Here is a 17,771-nt window from a genome sequence, read left to right on the forward strand (position 1 = left end):
CAGCAATCTTTACAAGTACTCAGATTTATCGATTGATTATAACCTAAGCATTTGGTGAAAAGAACAGAAAAAAGCCTTAAATTCATCCTTATGTGTAACATCTGAGAATAAAATAACCACAACAGATTAACAGGAGGTATAATGTTAAACATTGATATTTGTTGCATACCCTGTGAATCCTGTAAAAGTTGCAATTCTAAGATTAATTGGGAAGAGAGTAAAGTGATTTAAGTGTATTTTCCTTTCACTGACAATGACATTAAATCACAGGACATTAAAAGTATATGCAGACCCTTCATATGGTAGCTTTCCACTAACTAAAGAAAATGGATAAAAGGGAATAACCTATGCACAATTAAGCTACAAAGTATTAAAAGTGAAATACACTTTACACAAATCGTGCAAAAATCGTGTAAAAAGATAAATAACTTGTTTGAAATGTATGCGTCTGCTTACTCCACCTGAACTGCTGCAGCAATGTAATTTCCCCACTGAGGGACTAATAAAGGTTTTCTTATTTTTATTCTTATTATAAATGGCAAATAACCAGAAAGGAGTGAAATATATGTCGATGTTGAATAATGACAAAACCCCAAAATGATACACCTCCATCTCATTTATCAGAAATCTCAGTTAGAAGAAGAGATCCTAATTTTCGTTTCACCCACCTGAAACTGGACCGAGGCGGCTTCCGTGGTCGCAGAATGGAGTGACGCAGAAGCGCCGAACGGGCAGATCGTTTCAACAGTCAAGATGGCGACATCGGAGCCGGTAAGAGAAACAAGAGTTAGCTGAGAAATTTGACTAATGCGCACGGAAAAAACTCACTACTTCTTCACTTTATCTTCAGACTTCTTTACATAAAGTCGTTTTTAAAATATGATACCAGTATTTTAGCGAAATTATGATGTTTTAGGGTCCCAAATATTCGCGTGGATTAGCGTTAGCATGCAAGCAATGTGATGGATGAGACACTGACTGACTTTGTTGGTCGGCAGGGAGGGAGTGACTGGACGTCGTTCATTCAAACGCCATTCAGTGATTTGTTTGACCATTTTCCAAATTTAGAGTAATTATCCAGTGGTCGTTTTAATCTGTACCATCAAACGTTTATGTTATTAAATTATTTACACTTTTTTGACAATATGGACACGTGTGTATCGAGGCTGTAGCTGGCCTAGCACGTCTGCTAAAACTAATGCTAGCAAACGTTAAATGTAAAAGTAGCTTAGGTTTTACCTCTCGTTTGTTAGGTACCTCTATAAGGGTAGCTGTTTTTGTGAGATTTAACCGTTTTAAATATGGTCGTTGTCGAGTTGTATGGAAATGTCTTACATAAGTAGTAATATCTGCTATACTTTTTGATGTCATGTAAGAATGCAACCTTTTGGATGGTATAATAGCAATGGACCCCATGAATAAATTCAACACCCGATATTCAGGTCGATAGCCCATCAGTTTCATAATTGCGCTATTCTCTTTAATGTATTTCTCGATAGCAATTAAGACTCTCCTACTTTGTCTACGGTGATTTCGAGGGGGTGACATCCATCTTTATGGGAAATTAACAAAAATGCTTTTCCCTTGTTAACATACCATATCTTCTCCAGTCACTAGTTGTGGAGAATCCAGGGTCCACGTAGATTCACATTTATCACTCATCATTTTATTTATTTATTTACTGAGGTATACACAAGCAGGAAACCATGTCCCACAAATTGGCTTCAGTACTACTAAGAGTAATAAAATTTTAATGTTGATTGGTGTGATAATCTGTCCTGTCTGTAGTGTTGAAGATGACAGATTTATATTATTATTTATTCTCCTTTTGCCCTTCAGTTCTCCTCATTAAGGTTACACAGTTACAGTTTTTCATCACAAACATCCATTATAGTTGATGTTTGTATAGCAGGATGTTTAATGTCCAGCATATTAACTTAACATAAATGGTCAAAAATACTGAAACGTTTTAGTGCTTGATACAAAGACAGATTCAAATGGTTCACATTTCTGTGACTAATCTGAAAAAACTTTTCCTGTTTTGACCTATGTTCTGTTTTTTTCTTTTCTTTTTTCTCCTGTATTTATGTTCATAAACCAGAGTTTGTTGTTAGGGATATGCCAGCCCTGCTTGTATGCAGTAGAACAAGAGATGGGGTGAAAACACAGTAATGGAAATTTGCATTGAGTAAAAAATACATTATAAGATATATTGAAATCAAAATTTCAATTTCATTTCATATAAAGATAGGATGCCATCCATCCATTATACTGCTTTTTCCATGAAGGGTCTCGGGGAAGCTGGAGCCTAACCCAACATTTTAGCAGTTGAGAGGCAGGGTACACCATGGACGGGTCACCAGTCCATCACAGGGCCAACACAGAGAGACAAGCAACCATTCACGCTCACACTCACTCCTAGGGCGAATTTAGAGTGACCAATTAACCTAACATGCATGTAAAGATAATATTAATTAAATTAGTACAGTACAGCCATTGCACCTCATGCCACATCTACCACTCATAAAATATTTATTTATCTCTTGTCTGGAAATAATCTTTGCCAACTCTGAACATTTATGATACAGATCAGTGGACTTGGAGGGCTGAGACTGACATTGACATTTCAAATGAATGCTTTTTGTATTAGGATATGAGATGTGCTTGTATGTTTTTTTTTTTTTTTTAGAAAACAACTGAAACTGAAGATCAACAGACTGATGGTCAGGTTGTTGTAAATCCTGAGCAGTATATCAAACATCCTTTGCAAAACAGGTGAGATGCATTTTCCTTTTATAACAAAAACTCTTCTTTCACAGTGCAGTGCTACAGCATTTTGTGATAAGCAAAGTGTTGGTGAAGGTTTTGTGGTACTTTGCAGGAAATTCAGCATCTTGAAAGCATATGCTCTACTCCTGTTGAACTGGTCTAAAAATGTTTAAATTCAATGATATGTCAGAGTTGGAACATGATAGAAATTGTATGGGTGGTGATATTTACTACAGACTTAATGGGGCAAAAAGGATACCTAAAGTTCCTTTTTGTGCTTTGGTTGACAAGAGCATCCCCAAGGAAGCTCTTCGCTTTAATTCTTGTTCCTTGGCTTCATACATATACAACAGCTTGCAATGACACGATTGTGACAATGCTTCTCTGGTAACTTGGAATATTAATGTGCACTGACTAATACAGCTTATAAATCATTCATTTTAATTCCAGAAATGCTTGTCACTTTCTTTAAAAATGTCCTTTGATGGTGTGGAAATATTACTACCAATGATCACTTGGTGTAAAATTTGTTTAATGTAATAGCCAAATAGTAGCATATCCATTTCTATTACTGTTCTTCATAGTTAGGTTTATACTGGTGTTGGCAAGGATAAAAATACAATTTTCTTATGCATAAATAACCTTTTATTAAAAAATATTCTGCCCATTTTTGTTTATGAGCAGGATGCTTAAAATAACTTGCCGTTTTGTGGTTGATGATTTAAAAATGAAGCTTTTTTCCACCTCAAAACACATTTGGATTTAGTGTACAATCATTTTTTATTGGTTGTCACTGAAACAACTAAAATCTTTAACATGACGCAAATAAAGCTATCAAAGTGCATTCCTTAACAGAAATGCTCACAAATGGAGATGTTTTGGTGGTTTGTGTGTCAAGCAGTTGCTCAGCCTGCATTAAAAAGCATGAGAAACTCATCCTTAAGCTTTTCTGTTTATCCTGACTGTTTTTTCATTGTTCCATTTATTAGTAAACAGAATCCTGTAGTTTTCCAGATACGTGCCTCGTTTGGCGATCCAATCCACCATCCTTAAAAACTAACAAATAAAAAAAAATGGGATTTAGGATTTTATCCTTTTTTATCCTTAACTAGTCTGATGAAACTAAGTTGCATATGAGGAGCAGGGCCCTGAAATCTATCACTTGATAGGCTGTTTGCCATATTTGTTTAAATGCCTCGACTCTGTATGTGTTGTGGCTTGTGGTTTTCCCAGACTAGTCATGACTGAGCATAACACTGTGTCCCTCTGTGTTGTGTAATACTGTCTGTGGAGTTGCTACATGGCATTAATGTACCATGATCCTCTTATATATCTTTATTTGATGTCTGCATCTGTGTTTATGGAACATGGGGGGGGGGGGGTTAACGTTACATGTGTATGTGGTGGGAGGCACAGGGTTCAGCTGATGTCCTCTCTTTGCCCTCATTCCTCCCCCTGCCTGCCATCCTGGAAATAGATGAAAGAATAACAGCACCCATTGTAAACAAAGGCTGCATTTCTAGTGCTGATGTCCAGCTTTCTCTTTTCTTTTGCATTGACATGTATGCTTTTGTTAACTAGGTGCTTTTTTGCTGTGAAAAAGAATGTATATCTCTGACCAAGACTTGGTTATATTTTTATAAAATAACATTTAAAATCCCTTTTAGACAGTTTTCTATTGAGATCAGGAATATCAAATCTGAGGGGGAAAACTACTGTTTTATTAAGTAAATGACTGTAAGTCTTCACTGTTTAACTTGAGACATTATCCCTCCCCTTTTTTTGTCCTATTAATACTGAGTGCTTATTTTTCCTTTCTCAGATGGGCCCTGTGGTATTTCAAAAATGACAAGAGCAAAAGCTGGACAGAGAATTTGCGTCTCATTTCCAAGTTTGACACAGTGGAAGACTTTTGGGCGTAAGTTTCTTATTTTACGTTATAATGTAATTATGATTCTTTCTTGAAATAAAGAGTATGAAGAATTCAAATTGGATGAAATTTAGAAATTTTCATTATCTTTGACATGATGTGGAAAATAGCTTCTTGTTGTTTTATTGGATTATGTATAACTCTTCTTTGTCAGGTTCACAGTCATATAAATTTTTGATAATAAGAATTTGGTGCAATATATTTATTTACTTTTTTTCTTAAATCAATACTATAGAGATTATACATACAAGCTCAAAAGTGTACATATGACGCAATGTTGGCTTACTTGTCAGGGCCTCATAACTTCCTGTCAGTGATCATTACTGACTGGTGTCTGTGCTGACAGCACTGTTAGACTGACCGTCACACAAAGCAGGGCTGACTGTTGCCAAACTAGCTGATTGCGGATCTGAGATCCTGAAATGTCTGTCAGGCTTTACTGAACAACTGCAGCTTCTGCGATCACCGGTTCAAACTATAAATAAATTAAAGTTAAAATAAGTAGCAACATTTTGCTGTGGTCTGAAAGAACACCCGAACTCTTAACTTCAACTTCATTAGTTCAGCAGCCAATGCAGAGGTCTGCCGTGATCTGGATGATGACAGAATATACTGAGTTTAACTACTAGAGCACTGTATGAACCATCATGGTGGTGGTAGCAGCATGTTGTGGGCCTGTTCTGCTGCTAGTGGTAAATTGGACAAAGCAAATGGAATAAAGGAGAGTGACTTTTTCAGAAAAAAGCATGTCGTAACGCTCTCAGCAAGACAGTTGAAACTCCAAGACAATGGGGTATTCCAGCAGGACAGCCCCAAACACAAACATCATCTGGTTGTGGAGTGGACAAAGTAAGCTAATGTTAAGCTTTAGACATGGACAGAGAGACAGAATTAGTTTCCCGAATTTCTGCTTTGGCTACTAAAAGCTTCTGATGAAAGTGAAACTTTCACTGATGTCTTCTTTTTTTATCTAAAAGAACTGATTGGTCGGGAGGTGGTACTTTTACATTAGTTGACCTCCTATCTTGGAGCAGGTTAGGTTTCCAGTATAAGTTATAAATCTTTGAAAGAATTAAACCAGCTTTCTGATACCAAAAATCCAGAGTTTAACCCAAATTTTCCTCGATGAGCTACTTTGTAGTACAGGTGATGCACTTCTCCTAAATGTGATCTTCAGTTTATCAATATCCTGAACTATGACCACTGACCCATGATGTCACAGAGCTGAATGATTTCATGATGTGAAACCAACATTCTGTGTTTCTTGTAGACTATATAATCACATACAGCAACCAAGCAAGCTTGGCTATGGCTGTGATTACTGCTTATTTAAGGTAAGCACTCCATTTTTTTTCTGTCAAATGAAAGCAGTTTAATTATGTATATCTATTTTATGAAATACATTGTGTATAACCATGTGTTGTTTTTTGAAGAAAGACAACGGCTACGTTCACTTTGCATGTCCTTATGCTCAAATCCAATTTTTAATGAAATCGGCTTTTTTTTGAGTGTGTGTGGATGTTCGCATTATCATTTCAGCGCGACCTTCATCCCAATGAAATGTGGACAGTATGTGTCCCTGAACACATTCATAGAGGATAGCACGATGTCATGTAGTATTTACGGACGTAATGGATGCTTCACGTCTTCACTCTAAACTGATAAAATTATGTCCACTAAATGAATGAAAGAAGGACACTGAGAAAAGCGAGCGCAACTGTTAACAATGGCCTTTTGTGGAGCAGTAGCTCCTACTTCTGTACAGAGGCATGTACAGACAATGCAGCCAAGTTATGCTGGGCTCACACCAAATGATTTTCATGATCGCAGACTAAAAACGGAAGTCTTTGGGAAATCTTAGGAGTTTTGCTGGAGTCACAACACACTCCCGTCATCTCGTCGTTAGGTTTAAGCTGGTAATCTGCGCTGTTTAACGTTAATCTTTCCCTAGTCTTGAATATGCGACAATATCAAACGTGTTGGATATTGTCGCAAGTGGCAGTGACGAAACACGATCAACAGCCAATAGATGGGCTCTGACAAAAGCAGAAACAGGAATCCCGACAGTCAGAACACTGGCAAAAACGGACGAAAAAAAAAAAAGGCGAACAAGGAGCGGTGATAAAACGTCGTCGGTGGACCGTCCAGACAGAGGAGCGGATGGTTATTAAGAAGTAAATGTCTGCTGTGGATCATTTATGTGTTACAGTATAATGATCTAACAAATGGGAGAAGAATAGAAAACTCATTCATCCCTCCAGATTCCAATGAGTCGGTGTAACACCTGGTGGAGATGCAAAGGCACACTTAATAATGATGATGTGTAATTCCCTGAAGGGAAACTCTACCCTTGCTTCCTTTGCTGTGGGCAGATCAGCCCTGTTCAATATCAGCTGTCCAACATATCACAAAAACTGCTAAAAGAACCTAGTTGTAGTCTTTGTCTAATCTCAGTCTGAGACTAGGCTAAGACTTAAAACTCTAAACATTTGTCTTTAGATGTGAGCAGGTGTGAGTTGGTAATTTTCTAGAGTCTTTTGCAAATCTTTTAAGTCTTCTGGTGTAAGCCCAGCATTAGTCTGCAGAGTCCTGCAGGGGTCCAATTTTACCAACTAGCATCTGCTGGAACCCATTAACCCTCATTTCCACCGGGTGCGTGTGCACTACACCGTGGCGCATCAATCCACACCTGGGGCATGTTGGGTGCAGAGCTCCCGTGAGTGCAGTCCTCCGGCAGGATCCGCAAGATCCTGAAAATTGACGCGTTCTGGGTGCGTGCTCTGTCAAAAATAGACCTCATTTCAACCGGTTGTGTGCGCCACGTTACTGCTGCGCCGCAGCTTCCACTGCTATTTGCAGCCATTTTAGTCAGTGGTTTGGTTCCCACCGGGTGTGCTGTAGCGTGTTTCAGAAGCATCCCAGAAGCACCTTGTCGCGGCTCTCCGCTAAACTTTCATGCCGATTCTATTTTTGACGAAGCACGCACCTAGAATTTGTCAAACTCAGCAGTTCTGAGATGGGCAGACAGAAAATCAGACATGGGCACAGTGTAAAAACCTCTGGTATTTTTCAAAATAAAAGCCCCCATGCAGCTGGTGGAAATGAGAGGTTAGGATGATTACCAAACCCAAGGTGTGGATATGTCCCAGTGAAATCTGTACCCAACCAGACGATGTAGGATACAATTACACATTGTAATTTTAAATACACTCCCGTCCCTCCCTTTACTGCATTACTTTGCTTAATTCGTTCATTTATTTAAAGTGAATGTGGTGTTTCGTCGTCGTTTTCATTTACAATGAAAAGAAAAAGGAAAAGACAACAACAAAGTAAATATTGTGAAACAGCAGAATTGGGATGTTTGTCTGACTTCTGTGACGTCAAAGTCAGATGAAATGTAACATGAACGTTCAGACTGAGGTTGCTTCCACACAGATCAGATACGTATCCGATCCATGACCACATATGAAAGTCACCTGTGTCAGATTTTAAAAATCAGATTTGCACCGTTCAGACTGTCAATAAAAAATCTGATATGAGTCAGATACGGGCAAAGAAATCAGAATTGAGCTGCAGTGTGAACGGAGCCAGAATAAGCAGTCAAAACTGTGCCTGACTGAACTACAGTGTGTTTAAAAACATGTAGTGGAGAGGTAGGTTTTATGTGGGTTTGATATATACCTGTATGGAGTCTCAGAAAATATTAGATATACCATATGTAGTAGTATATGTACTTTCTAATACTACAATTAATTTTTTTTGTATATAAAAACTGGAGTAGCAGAGTTAAATGTCTACATACAAAGTTGTATTTTTAAGTAAATATATCAATCCAATTTTGTGTGCTAGGATGGAATCAAGCCGATGTGGGAAGATGACAGGAACAAGCTGGGAGGTCGATGGCTGATGACTCTTAACAAACAACAGAGACACAATGACCTTGATCGCTACTGGATGGAAACGGTAGTCCACACAAAATAAATCTGCTTCCTTATGCTCTTCCATTACTGTTTTTTTCTTTAACGATACATACAGTACACTGGTTGAGTTATTGAATTAGCTGTAATGTATTTTGCAGCTCTTGTGTTTAGTTGGTGAATCTTTTGATGAGGCAAGTGAAGATGTGTGTGGGGCTGTGGTCAACGTCAGACCTAAAGGTGACAAAATATCCATCTGGACGAGCAACTGCCAAAATAGGGACGCTATCATGACGATAGGGTAAGTTGTAAAGTCACATGCTCCTAATGCACGCTTACCGGTCACTATTTTAGGTACACCTTGCTAGTACCAAGTCAAACCCACTTTTGCCCTCACAATTGCCTTCTCTGTGAGATAAATTAAACAGTCTGGAAAACATTACCCAGAGATTTTTGTCCATATTAATGTGATGGCATCTCCCCATTGCTGCAGAATTGTCAGCTCTTCTATTCCACCACATCCCAAAAGTGATCTATTAGATTGAGATCTGGTGACCTTGAAGGCCATTAGAGTACAGTGAACCCATTGACATATTCAAGAAACCAGTTTGAGATGATTTGAGCTTTGTGATGTGATGTATTATCCTACTGGAAGTAACCATCAGAAGATAGGTACACTGTGGTTGTAAAGGGATGAACATGGTCAGCGTCACTCAGGTAGGATGTGGTGTTTTAAATTATGCTCAGCTTGTACAAAGGGGCTTAAAGTGTGCAGAGAAAAGATATTCAGCTGAATATATGCAGATGAACAGGCACATCTAATTAAGTAGCCGTTGAGTGCATATTGATGTAAAGATGAGTCAGCTTTGACTGACCACTAGATGGTGACTGTAAGCACACAGCTTAACCAGCATTCAGCTCCCTTCTCATCTTTCCGCAGGCAGCTTTACAAAGACCGTCTGAGCCTCTCCATGAAAGCCATGATTGGCTACCAGTCACATGATGACACGTCCAGTAAGAGCGGATCCACCACCAAGAACATGTACTCTGTTTGAAGCGCTTTTCCCTCATTTCAACTTGCTGTAGATTTAAACAACTACCAATTTGCATCATCACATTAACTTTTGAGTTGTCAACCACTGTAGTGTCCTTTCCTTTTATTGCAAAGAGAATTGTTTATAGTGTGTACAGCTCCTCCAACACAAGAAGTCAGTGGAGCAATAGATATATAAAGGGAGGAGGCAGGAATGAAGATGATCCGGCTTAAGATGTCCTACATGAGCAAGAGAACTGAAATTATTTCCTTTTAGAGTTGAAGAGTTCTGTGAGTAATATCAGTGACCTCCCCCTAGCTTCTAGCTGAGAACAAGCGTTTTTCAGTACTTCATGGCTTTGAGTTCGATTAAAAAAAAAATGATAAAGAAAAGAAAATTATAAGACCTTGCTTTTCTCATCCTGAGTTCTCACTCTTAGTACAGAAAGTGTTTTTCACCTCACAGGATAATAATGGAAGGCAACTTATATTTACACAGAACCAGTTTTAAGGGTAATTTTAACTTGATTTATCCAGAAGTGTTAACCATGAGGCAGGCTTACAGATGCATTAGCTTGAAGAATCTACAGTATCTTAAAGGTTTGTAAAAAGCTGTGGTCACACCCCAAAGTCTAGGTGTGGCCACACTTCTAGTTTCAGCCATGCTGGAATTGTGGGATACTGCTTGTAGTTTTTTTTGGCCATTTTTTCTCTTCCCCTTACATTTATTTATAATGTATGCATTGCAGTTACTTAGTTGAAAGACGACCATGAAATTTGTGTTTTTGATTTTTTTTTCTTTTCTTTTTTTTGTTAATGTGGACTACTGCATATAGATTACATTTTTTTTACAGTGTACCATACAGTAAAGATGCTGACAAAATTAGGTGTGCTTTTCACTGTTTTCTTCCTAACAGAAACTGTAGATAATATCGCACTCCTCTTGGTTGATGTGAAAGAAAGATGATTATTCATTGTGAAATAATTTTGCTCATAATGTATCTTTATTATCTGTAATTCCAGGATGTATATTACCTTCTTTCAAGTAAAGGTTAAGTGCTTTGCATTAAAACTGGAGCCATGTTGTCACTTTTGTGGAAAGTGGTGCTGAATTATGTCATACGATTTTAACCTGCAGTAATTTTTTAGCACTTAGGGGCAAATGACATTTACGGCATTCCACTGATGCCTTTATACTCTGTATGTTGAGCTCATTAGCAGATGCCGATTTCTAAATGCTGAAGTCAGAGCAGCATTCATTTTTCAGGTTTTAGCTCAGTTTTAAGTCCGCTAACTCCTGGGAAAGAGATGTGGACCTTCGGCTGCTAAATAACTAAAATTGCAAGACAGTGTGTGGTGAACCTTTTCTAATTTCCAGGATTTCTGCAGTGGGCTAATCTTGATCCAGATCACAACTTTAGCTAAACACAACCAGACTTCAATAATAACTCAAAATCAGTGCTTAATGTCCTATTTTCCTAAACACTGAACCGTCATTAATAGGGCAGGCTGGAGAAATTAGGTGAACCTTTGTTCTCACAACTTTTCCAGAACCTACCTGGAGCAAACTTGTTCTTCCTCAAAATTGTCTTTTCCTTAAAGAGAATTGATTGGTGTGACTCATAGGTACATTTTCTTTTTCAGGAGAAGCATTTCCTGCAAAGGGAACACTTAAAACCTCCACTATGAATGGGGGCTGAAGTATTGTGGTATGCACTGTCCACTACTCTAGTCTAAATGTTTGGCAGCCATTGAGAGTGGTGATTGCAGCATTTTATCAAGATAATTTACAGGAAAAAATACAAGGATAATTAACTTTCAAACCCTTTCATAAGGTAGTAATTCAAAATTCCATCCCATTATTATGTAAGTCTCCTGAGCAGCCACAGAAAATGTCAGATGGAGGCTGAATGAGGTTGTATATTACACATGGATATAATAGCTCCTGGCCCACAGACAACCAGTCTACAACATTCTGTATGTCGAAGGAGAAACAAGAAAAAAGCTGAATTTGTTTTGCCAGAATATGTTTAATAAACAGTCAGAGATGGCTACGTGTTGTCATTTAAGCTCGTAAAACAGCACGATTTTCTCTGAGTGTGAATTTTCATTATATGATCATTACAGATAATTAGTATGTGCTGTGTGTGTTGAAGGCACAAAATGTACATTTAGTCACATTGTGCTTCATAGCAACTTTCAAGTCTTGTAGACTTCAATAGCTATTTCTCACGTTTTAGTTTCAGAAAACTTAGTTTTTATTTAGTGCTTTGTGTTATAAAAACTCAATCTGCTGCAGCTGAATTTATCTCAGAAGGACAGGAAGAATAAAATCTCCACTTAACTCTTCCATAACCCTGACTGACACCCACCTGCTTCAAGCTGATGAGAAAAACAAAGAGCAGTCTATAGATACAAGCATTTAATGAGATTTAAAATCTGTTGTTTTTCTCACGTTATATTTCTCATCTCGTAAACTCAAGAAACTTTAAATATGTTTTGAGACTCTTAAAGTTGTTAAAACGGATTACGTTCTCTTCAGTATGTACAGATATAGTGAAATATGTTTAACAGAGCATGGACTGGAACAAGACTGACAACATCCACTGAGCTTATGAAAACCAGTTGAGGACATGACACCTGTGTTTTCATTGAAAATAAATTCAAACTGGCTTCAAATGTCACTGAGTATTAATTATCCAGTCAAACAGGATGGTGTGAAGTCATGAAACTTTGAAGGTTCCTCCACCCTTCAGATCAGAATTAATCCTCTCTATCGCCACAAGAACAGGGCTGATTACTATGTGGACATGATTTTATTGCAGTGCTAAAACTGCTTATGTGCTAAGAACTACAAATGAAACAATGGCATGCCAGCATCGGTGAGCATGGAGATCATGGATTATATCTGTGTTGAGAAATCTTGTCCACTGGATGTTGCCCCTTACATCCATCAAAAAGAAGAAAAAAATAGAGTTTCATTACAGTACATTATGTTAATTGTTCTGTTGGCAGAGTATCTGTGTACAATTCAGTTATATGTTTTGTTCATTTCAGTGAAATTGTCAATAAATAAAATGCATATATAGTCTTATCTAAGAGACAGAAATCCCCCCCCTTATGGAAGATCATCTTTAGGTTACAATATGAAGTCTGGGGTGGGGGTGATCTTAATCCATCCCAGTAGACACACACACATGCACATACCTGCAACAAAAAGATCAAAATGCTACTAATCTCTCAGCCAGAGTCCAGCCACTGTAGTTACAGATGTCTTACTCAGTCCATCTTCACTGCTTGTGCATGTACGCTGGACCCTGGCAGCCTTATATCAGGACATTGACATGATTAAAGGCTTCTCTTCCTCCCGTTTGCTCAAAATATTTGATATCATGAAGGACGAGAAGAAGGAAAATTCCACTGTATAGCTGAGCTCAAAGAGCTCCAGGTTGATGCTCAGCATCCACTCAAACATGGCAGACAGGTGTCTGTAAAAGTAGTCGTCCTGGGCAAACAACACAGTATCTGAAGGCGGTCACGTCAAGGATCTGTAGAACAAAGTCAGATACCTCAGTTGTGCATCACTTAATTATGACCAAAAGACAATGTAGAAGTATATGTGCAAAAATAAGCACAAAGCTAGATGCTCAAAAAAATAAATAAATAACTGTTCAAGACTAATGTAGTGAAATTGTTGTGCAGCTCTCTCTGTTATGCATGGTTTTATGATCAGCCCATTTGGTAAACAGAGCATCCGACCGGATCTAAACAGGGCACAGTCAATACTACGGTGCTGCATGGAGCAGCTGGTAGGTATAAAGCAGGTGTTACTGCTCAAGTGCATTGCTGAGATATCCTGCTTACTGCAAGCAAATATGTTCAAGGATTATAAAACAAAACCTAGTTAAATGGTTTGTCTAATACATAAAAAAAAACATCTGTTTTTAGCCAAAAGAATTTCTAAAAAGGATACAGCAGATAGTCACAATGATTTGAATGACAGTGGAGGTGAAGCGCAGTGGATAAAGAACGCCCTCATATCCCGTCAGGACACACTTCCTGGTCAGGGCAGTGAGTAAGATCGTGTAGAAGCAGATACAGATGAAACTGATGGCAGCTCCGAAGTAGTGAAGGAGTGACAGGTAACCTGGCTGTGGAGAACAGTTTACAGTTTCCATTGTAAGTGAATTCACACATAACTAAACTCAGAGCAGATATGATATAGGATTATTGTTAAATATGTGGCTTTGTGAATAAAGGTTTTCTCCCTCCTGATCAAAATATATCTTCCTGTTTGTAGCAGTACAGGCAGATTTCCCCGAAAAAGCATGAAGTTAATATTTTATTTAACCTTTTACTTTGAAGGTAAATTATTACCTTTTGTGAAGCCTTGTTAAAACTTTTCTAAATAGTCAAATGTATTTTTATTGTGCCCTTTTTTTAAGTAGTGTTACTCTTAATGCTTAAATTGCTCAAATAAATAAATAAACACATTAATTATATTCAAAAAGCTTAAATGAAAGTTTAACTTTACCCCCTTTGGAGATCAATTAATCTTGCTGAACAATTTACGGTAACTCAGTTTTTGCATATCTGTGTCATTAACTGACCAAAACCAGGACATGAAAAGTAGAACTTTTAAAAGGTGAATGTCCTTGGTCTCATTGCTTTCATTATGCAATAACTATATCATCACCAGGGTTTGACTGATATGTGTCTAGCCTGCGTATCTAGTGTGCTAATGTCATTACGGTACAGTGCAGAAGTCTTGAGCCATCCTACATTTTTTCTTAGTTTTCTTCAATGAATCTAGACTTTCTTTTAACCTTTTAAAGAGATCTTGATTGTTCTTTTGACTTTCTGAAGGTCTTCCAATGTTTTTTATTATTATTATTATTATTTTTTAACATTGGCTGCTTTTTCACTCATTTTCAGTCCAGTTCTTGTTCCCAATTGTTGCAGCCTCAGGCTTGTCAGCCTCTGGAACTCTTGCTTCCTCCGCTGGAATTGGTGGCCAGCAGAAGAACTTCTAACCTTTAAAAGCGTTGGATTACAATAATTCAGGGCAGCCGTGTACTATAGGCACGTGTACAGCTCGCCTTTTGGGATTGCTCTTTGTGAGCTGATTGTGTATTACCCTGAGAAGGTATTGTTGTCTGTGGTTAGTAAAGAGCTTTGTGTAGATTGTTTGGCTGTAGTGAAAAGACTCTCATTCAGGAGACGCTTTTGTATTTTGTTTGAGAATCACACCTGTTTATGAGAAGCTTTTTGTAATTTCCTTTTGAGAATCCTGTGAAAACCCAGAACTTTTTCTGGTGTGTATTTTGGTTTTTTTGGGTTAATTTGTGTGAACCACCAGTGTGGGTATACACCTGTAAAAGAACACCTTTTGTTAAGTTTTCTTTTTATGTAAGCAAATTTTAGATGTTGCCGATTATAATTCCTTTTGTAGGACACTTTTCGTTGGTAAAACATTAATCCCTTTTAGTATTGATTTTGGGTTTATTTAATATTGTGTTTTGTTTTATACTTTTTGTAAATAAATACTTCATTTATATCATTTTGTTGACTCCGACCTGCTTTGTTACCCCTAGACGAAAACTCAACTCAGCCAGCGTATCTACACATAACAGATGCCTTAGCAGCCAATCACTTTTAAATTTTATCTTCAGACTCTTTGTTACTAGCAGTCTGGAGGTCAAATAAAACAAAATAAGTCTACAAAACTAGATGAACAGTGTCTGAAAATGATGTTTACAAGAAATGTGGGGCCAAAAAGGTCAGCAAAGACCTGCCACAGGAGCTGAGAGATGCATCCGGCCCTTCAGTTGATCCATTTACTGTTCACTCAAGTCTCATTAGAAATGGCCTCCATGAAACGGTGGCTGTCAAGAACTGGTCTAAGAAAATGCAGAATCAAAGCTTTTCTGTAATATATTACACTATTATAATACACTAGGCTAGTGAGAAAGATCCTGCACTGGTCATTAAAACAGGTTTCCAGTACACATAAAAATGTGACTTCAGTGAAGTGTTACAAACTGTGGAAGACGTATGACAACTTTGCTTTTGTTCTGAGTCATTGCGTATGGAATAAAACATGATTACCAGCTTTTGTTTGCTGTTTCAACACAGGTTTGACTTGCTTATGTGATGAAGCTTTACAAGGAACAAACCCTTTGCTCAATTTGTAACATTAGGTTCTCTGTGGTACGGTGTCTGAACCCCTGGCAGTGTTGGTCTGCAGTAACTCAACACTGCTAACAGTAAATTACAAACTTTCAGTAAGAACGGTGATACTTACATTACAGTTTCCAGCTGCAAACGCTCCCATGGCCGCCACCACCCCAAACACCAGCGCAGATTTGCTCAGCAAGAAGTGACATGCATGTTTCTCCATAATATGAGCATGGTGGAACATAGAGAACAGCAGAACTAAAGAGGAGATCACAGTTGAAGCGTCACAGACACTCTCATGTAGAAAATGTTAATCATTTAGCAGGTGAACTCACACAGGAAGGATCCGGCATTAATGGTGGCTGTAAAAAGGGAGTTTTCTGGTGCACTGGTTCCACTTGAGCTGGAATCACAATATTATTTGACCACTTGTGTTTACTATTTGATCTCGGGATAGGAAACTGAAACACTGAATTAAGGATGCTGTATTTTTACCTTATGGTTGGAACAAAGCAACAGCCATTGGAAATATTGAGTGTGCAGATATTGGAACCACTCCTGAGAACAAATGGAGAATTTATCATTATTCAGATGCTACAAGGCTGAAGGAAAAACCAAAACAACTGTTATCCACAACTCACCAATCACTAAGGGAGCACACATGATTGTTGGTGAAGGCCAGGCCATATCTGAAAATAGGAACCAAAAAAACTTCTGCATTGAGATTAGTAAGAACATTCTTGCTTTCACAGGATTTTAGATGTAAATACCAGTGTGAAACTCAACATAAAAGACACCAATTCCATTAAACATCAGCAGCAAAAAGCGACTGTGTTGGGAATATAAAGAGGAAAATTTCTCACCAAGCCAGGCAAATCAAATTTCTCCTCACAGCCTACTGTCACGAATGACTCACAGTGCTTATTAATTATCAACATGAATAAGAAATGGGTGTCTTAGGATTTTCTTGACAATTGACTGCACACCCTATAGCAGGCAAAACAAGTCAGGCCACATATTTCAAGCCTCCTCTTTTATAGTACATGTAAATTCTGTACTCTAAAAAATCTGACATGAAGTAAAACTTTCACAGATACATATTCTTTAATCATTAAAGAAAATGCCCATCCAACTATTATTAATATCACCATCATAAGCTGTGAAAATATACAGGTCATGTATTAATGTTAATGAAATATAACACAGCTATCAGGAGAGATCATCCTGAGTTACATCATCAGCTTTCATCCGAAAAACCTAAAGATAAACACATTTACACACTCAAAGAAAACTAATGTAAATTTGGCATTTGAGTGCCAGCACAATCGCAGAAAATACACCAGGATTTAATTACAAAAGTGAATGTATAAACTGTAGACTTACACGCTCCATGTTCCAATGATAGACACCAGAGCTAGCGTGATTGGGAAGATAATCCAGAACATCATCTCTCAGTAATGACGAAGAATAAAACTGAAGCAGGGATTTCTTCTTCCAAGGTTTCCTCAGTGCACTCAGGTTTCCTTAAAGCTGTGCCGATTCCTCATGAAGTTAACATCAGATCCTCACAGCAGTTTCTAGTGAAACAACAAATAAGATCTTAAACTTCTGTGATATAAATGAACACCAAGTCCATTAGGTTTGCAATTACCCTGCTGTAGAGAGGTCAGAGTACAGTCCTGCTGTGATGGGAGTCTTCTCTTTCTGCCACTCTGTTGAAGCACCACCTTCTGTCTGAACAAATGTTGGGAAATATGGGTTGGCCTTCTTGCCACGCTCACATTGTTTGTTTTATTCTAAACACGCTCACCTCAGTGTTCCAACTTCAGACTGACTGTGTTTACAGTAGGCCTATACATTAAATACTGACTTAACGAATCTGGATTGTGAGAACACTCCAGAAATATTAGGATGAGAATCTGACTGTATGGACAACATGTTTTAC

The 17,771-nt window shown here is 37.9% G+C and overlaps 2 protein-coding genes across 2 annotated transcripts; one reads left to right on the forward strand and one right to left on the reverse strand.

Annotated features, from left to right (window-relative positions):
- The first annotated feature begins 687 nt into the window (after nucleotides 1–687).
- eif4e1c (eukaryotic translation initiation factor 4E family member 1c) lies at nucleotides 688–10,726 on the forward strand. Its single transcript, XM_042011014.1, has 7 exons — nucleotides 688–771; nucleotides 2,690–2,775; nucleotides 4,592–4,687; nucleotides 5,970–6,033; nucleotides 8,549–8,662; nucleotides 8,778–8,917; nucleotides 9,557–10,726. The coding sequence occupies exons 1-7, from the start codon at nucleotides 754–756 to the stop codon at nucleotides 9,669–9,671; spliced, it is 633 nt and encodes a 210-aa protein (XP_041866948.1). The 5' UTR covers nucleotides 688–753; the 3' UTR covers nucleotides 9,672–10,726.
- On the reverse strand, nucleotides 10,653–17,564 carry si:dkey-228d14.5 (uncharacterized protein LOC796266 homolog). The gene is made up of 8 exons (XM_042011005.1): nucleotides 17,478–17,564; nucleotides 17,210–17,403; nucleotides 16,468–16,515; nucleotides 16,322–16,384; nucleotides 16,162–16,229; nucleotides 15,954–16,084; nucleotides 13,623–13,800; nucleotides 10,653–13,174 (listed from the first exon to the last, which is right to left on the reverse strand). The coding sequence occupies exons 2-8, from the start codon at nucleotides 17,272–17,274 to the stop codon at nucleotides 12,981–12,983; spliced, it is 747 nt and encodes a 248-aa protein (XP_041866939.1). The 5' UTR covers nucleotides 17,275–17,403; nucleotides 17,478–17,564; the 3' UTR covers nucleotides 10,653–12,980.
- Between the last annotated feature and the right edge of the window lie 207 nt (nucleotides 17,565–17,771).

This window comes from Melanotaenia boesemani, chromosome 16 (genome assembly GCF_017639745.1).
Source record: "Melanotaenia boesemani isolate fMelBoe1 chromosome 16, fMelBoe1.pri, whole genome shotgun sequence".
Classification (NCBI taxonomy): domain Eukaryota; kingdom Metazoa; phylum Chordata; class Actinopteri; order Atheriniformes; family Melanotaeniidae; genus Melanotaenia; species Melanotaenia boesemani.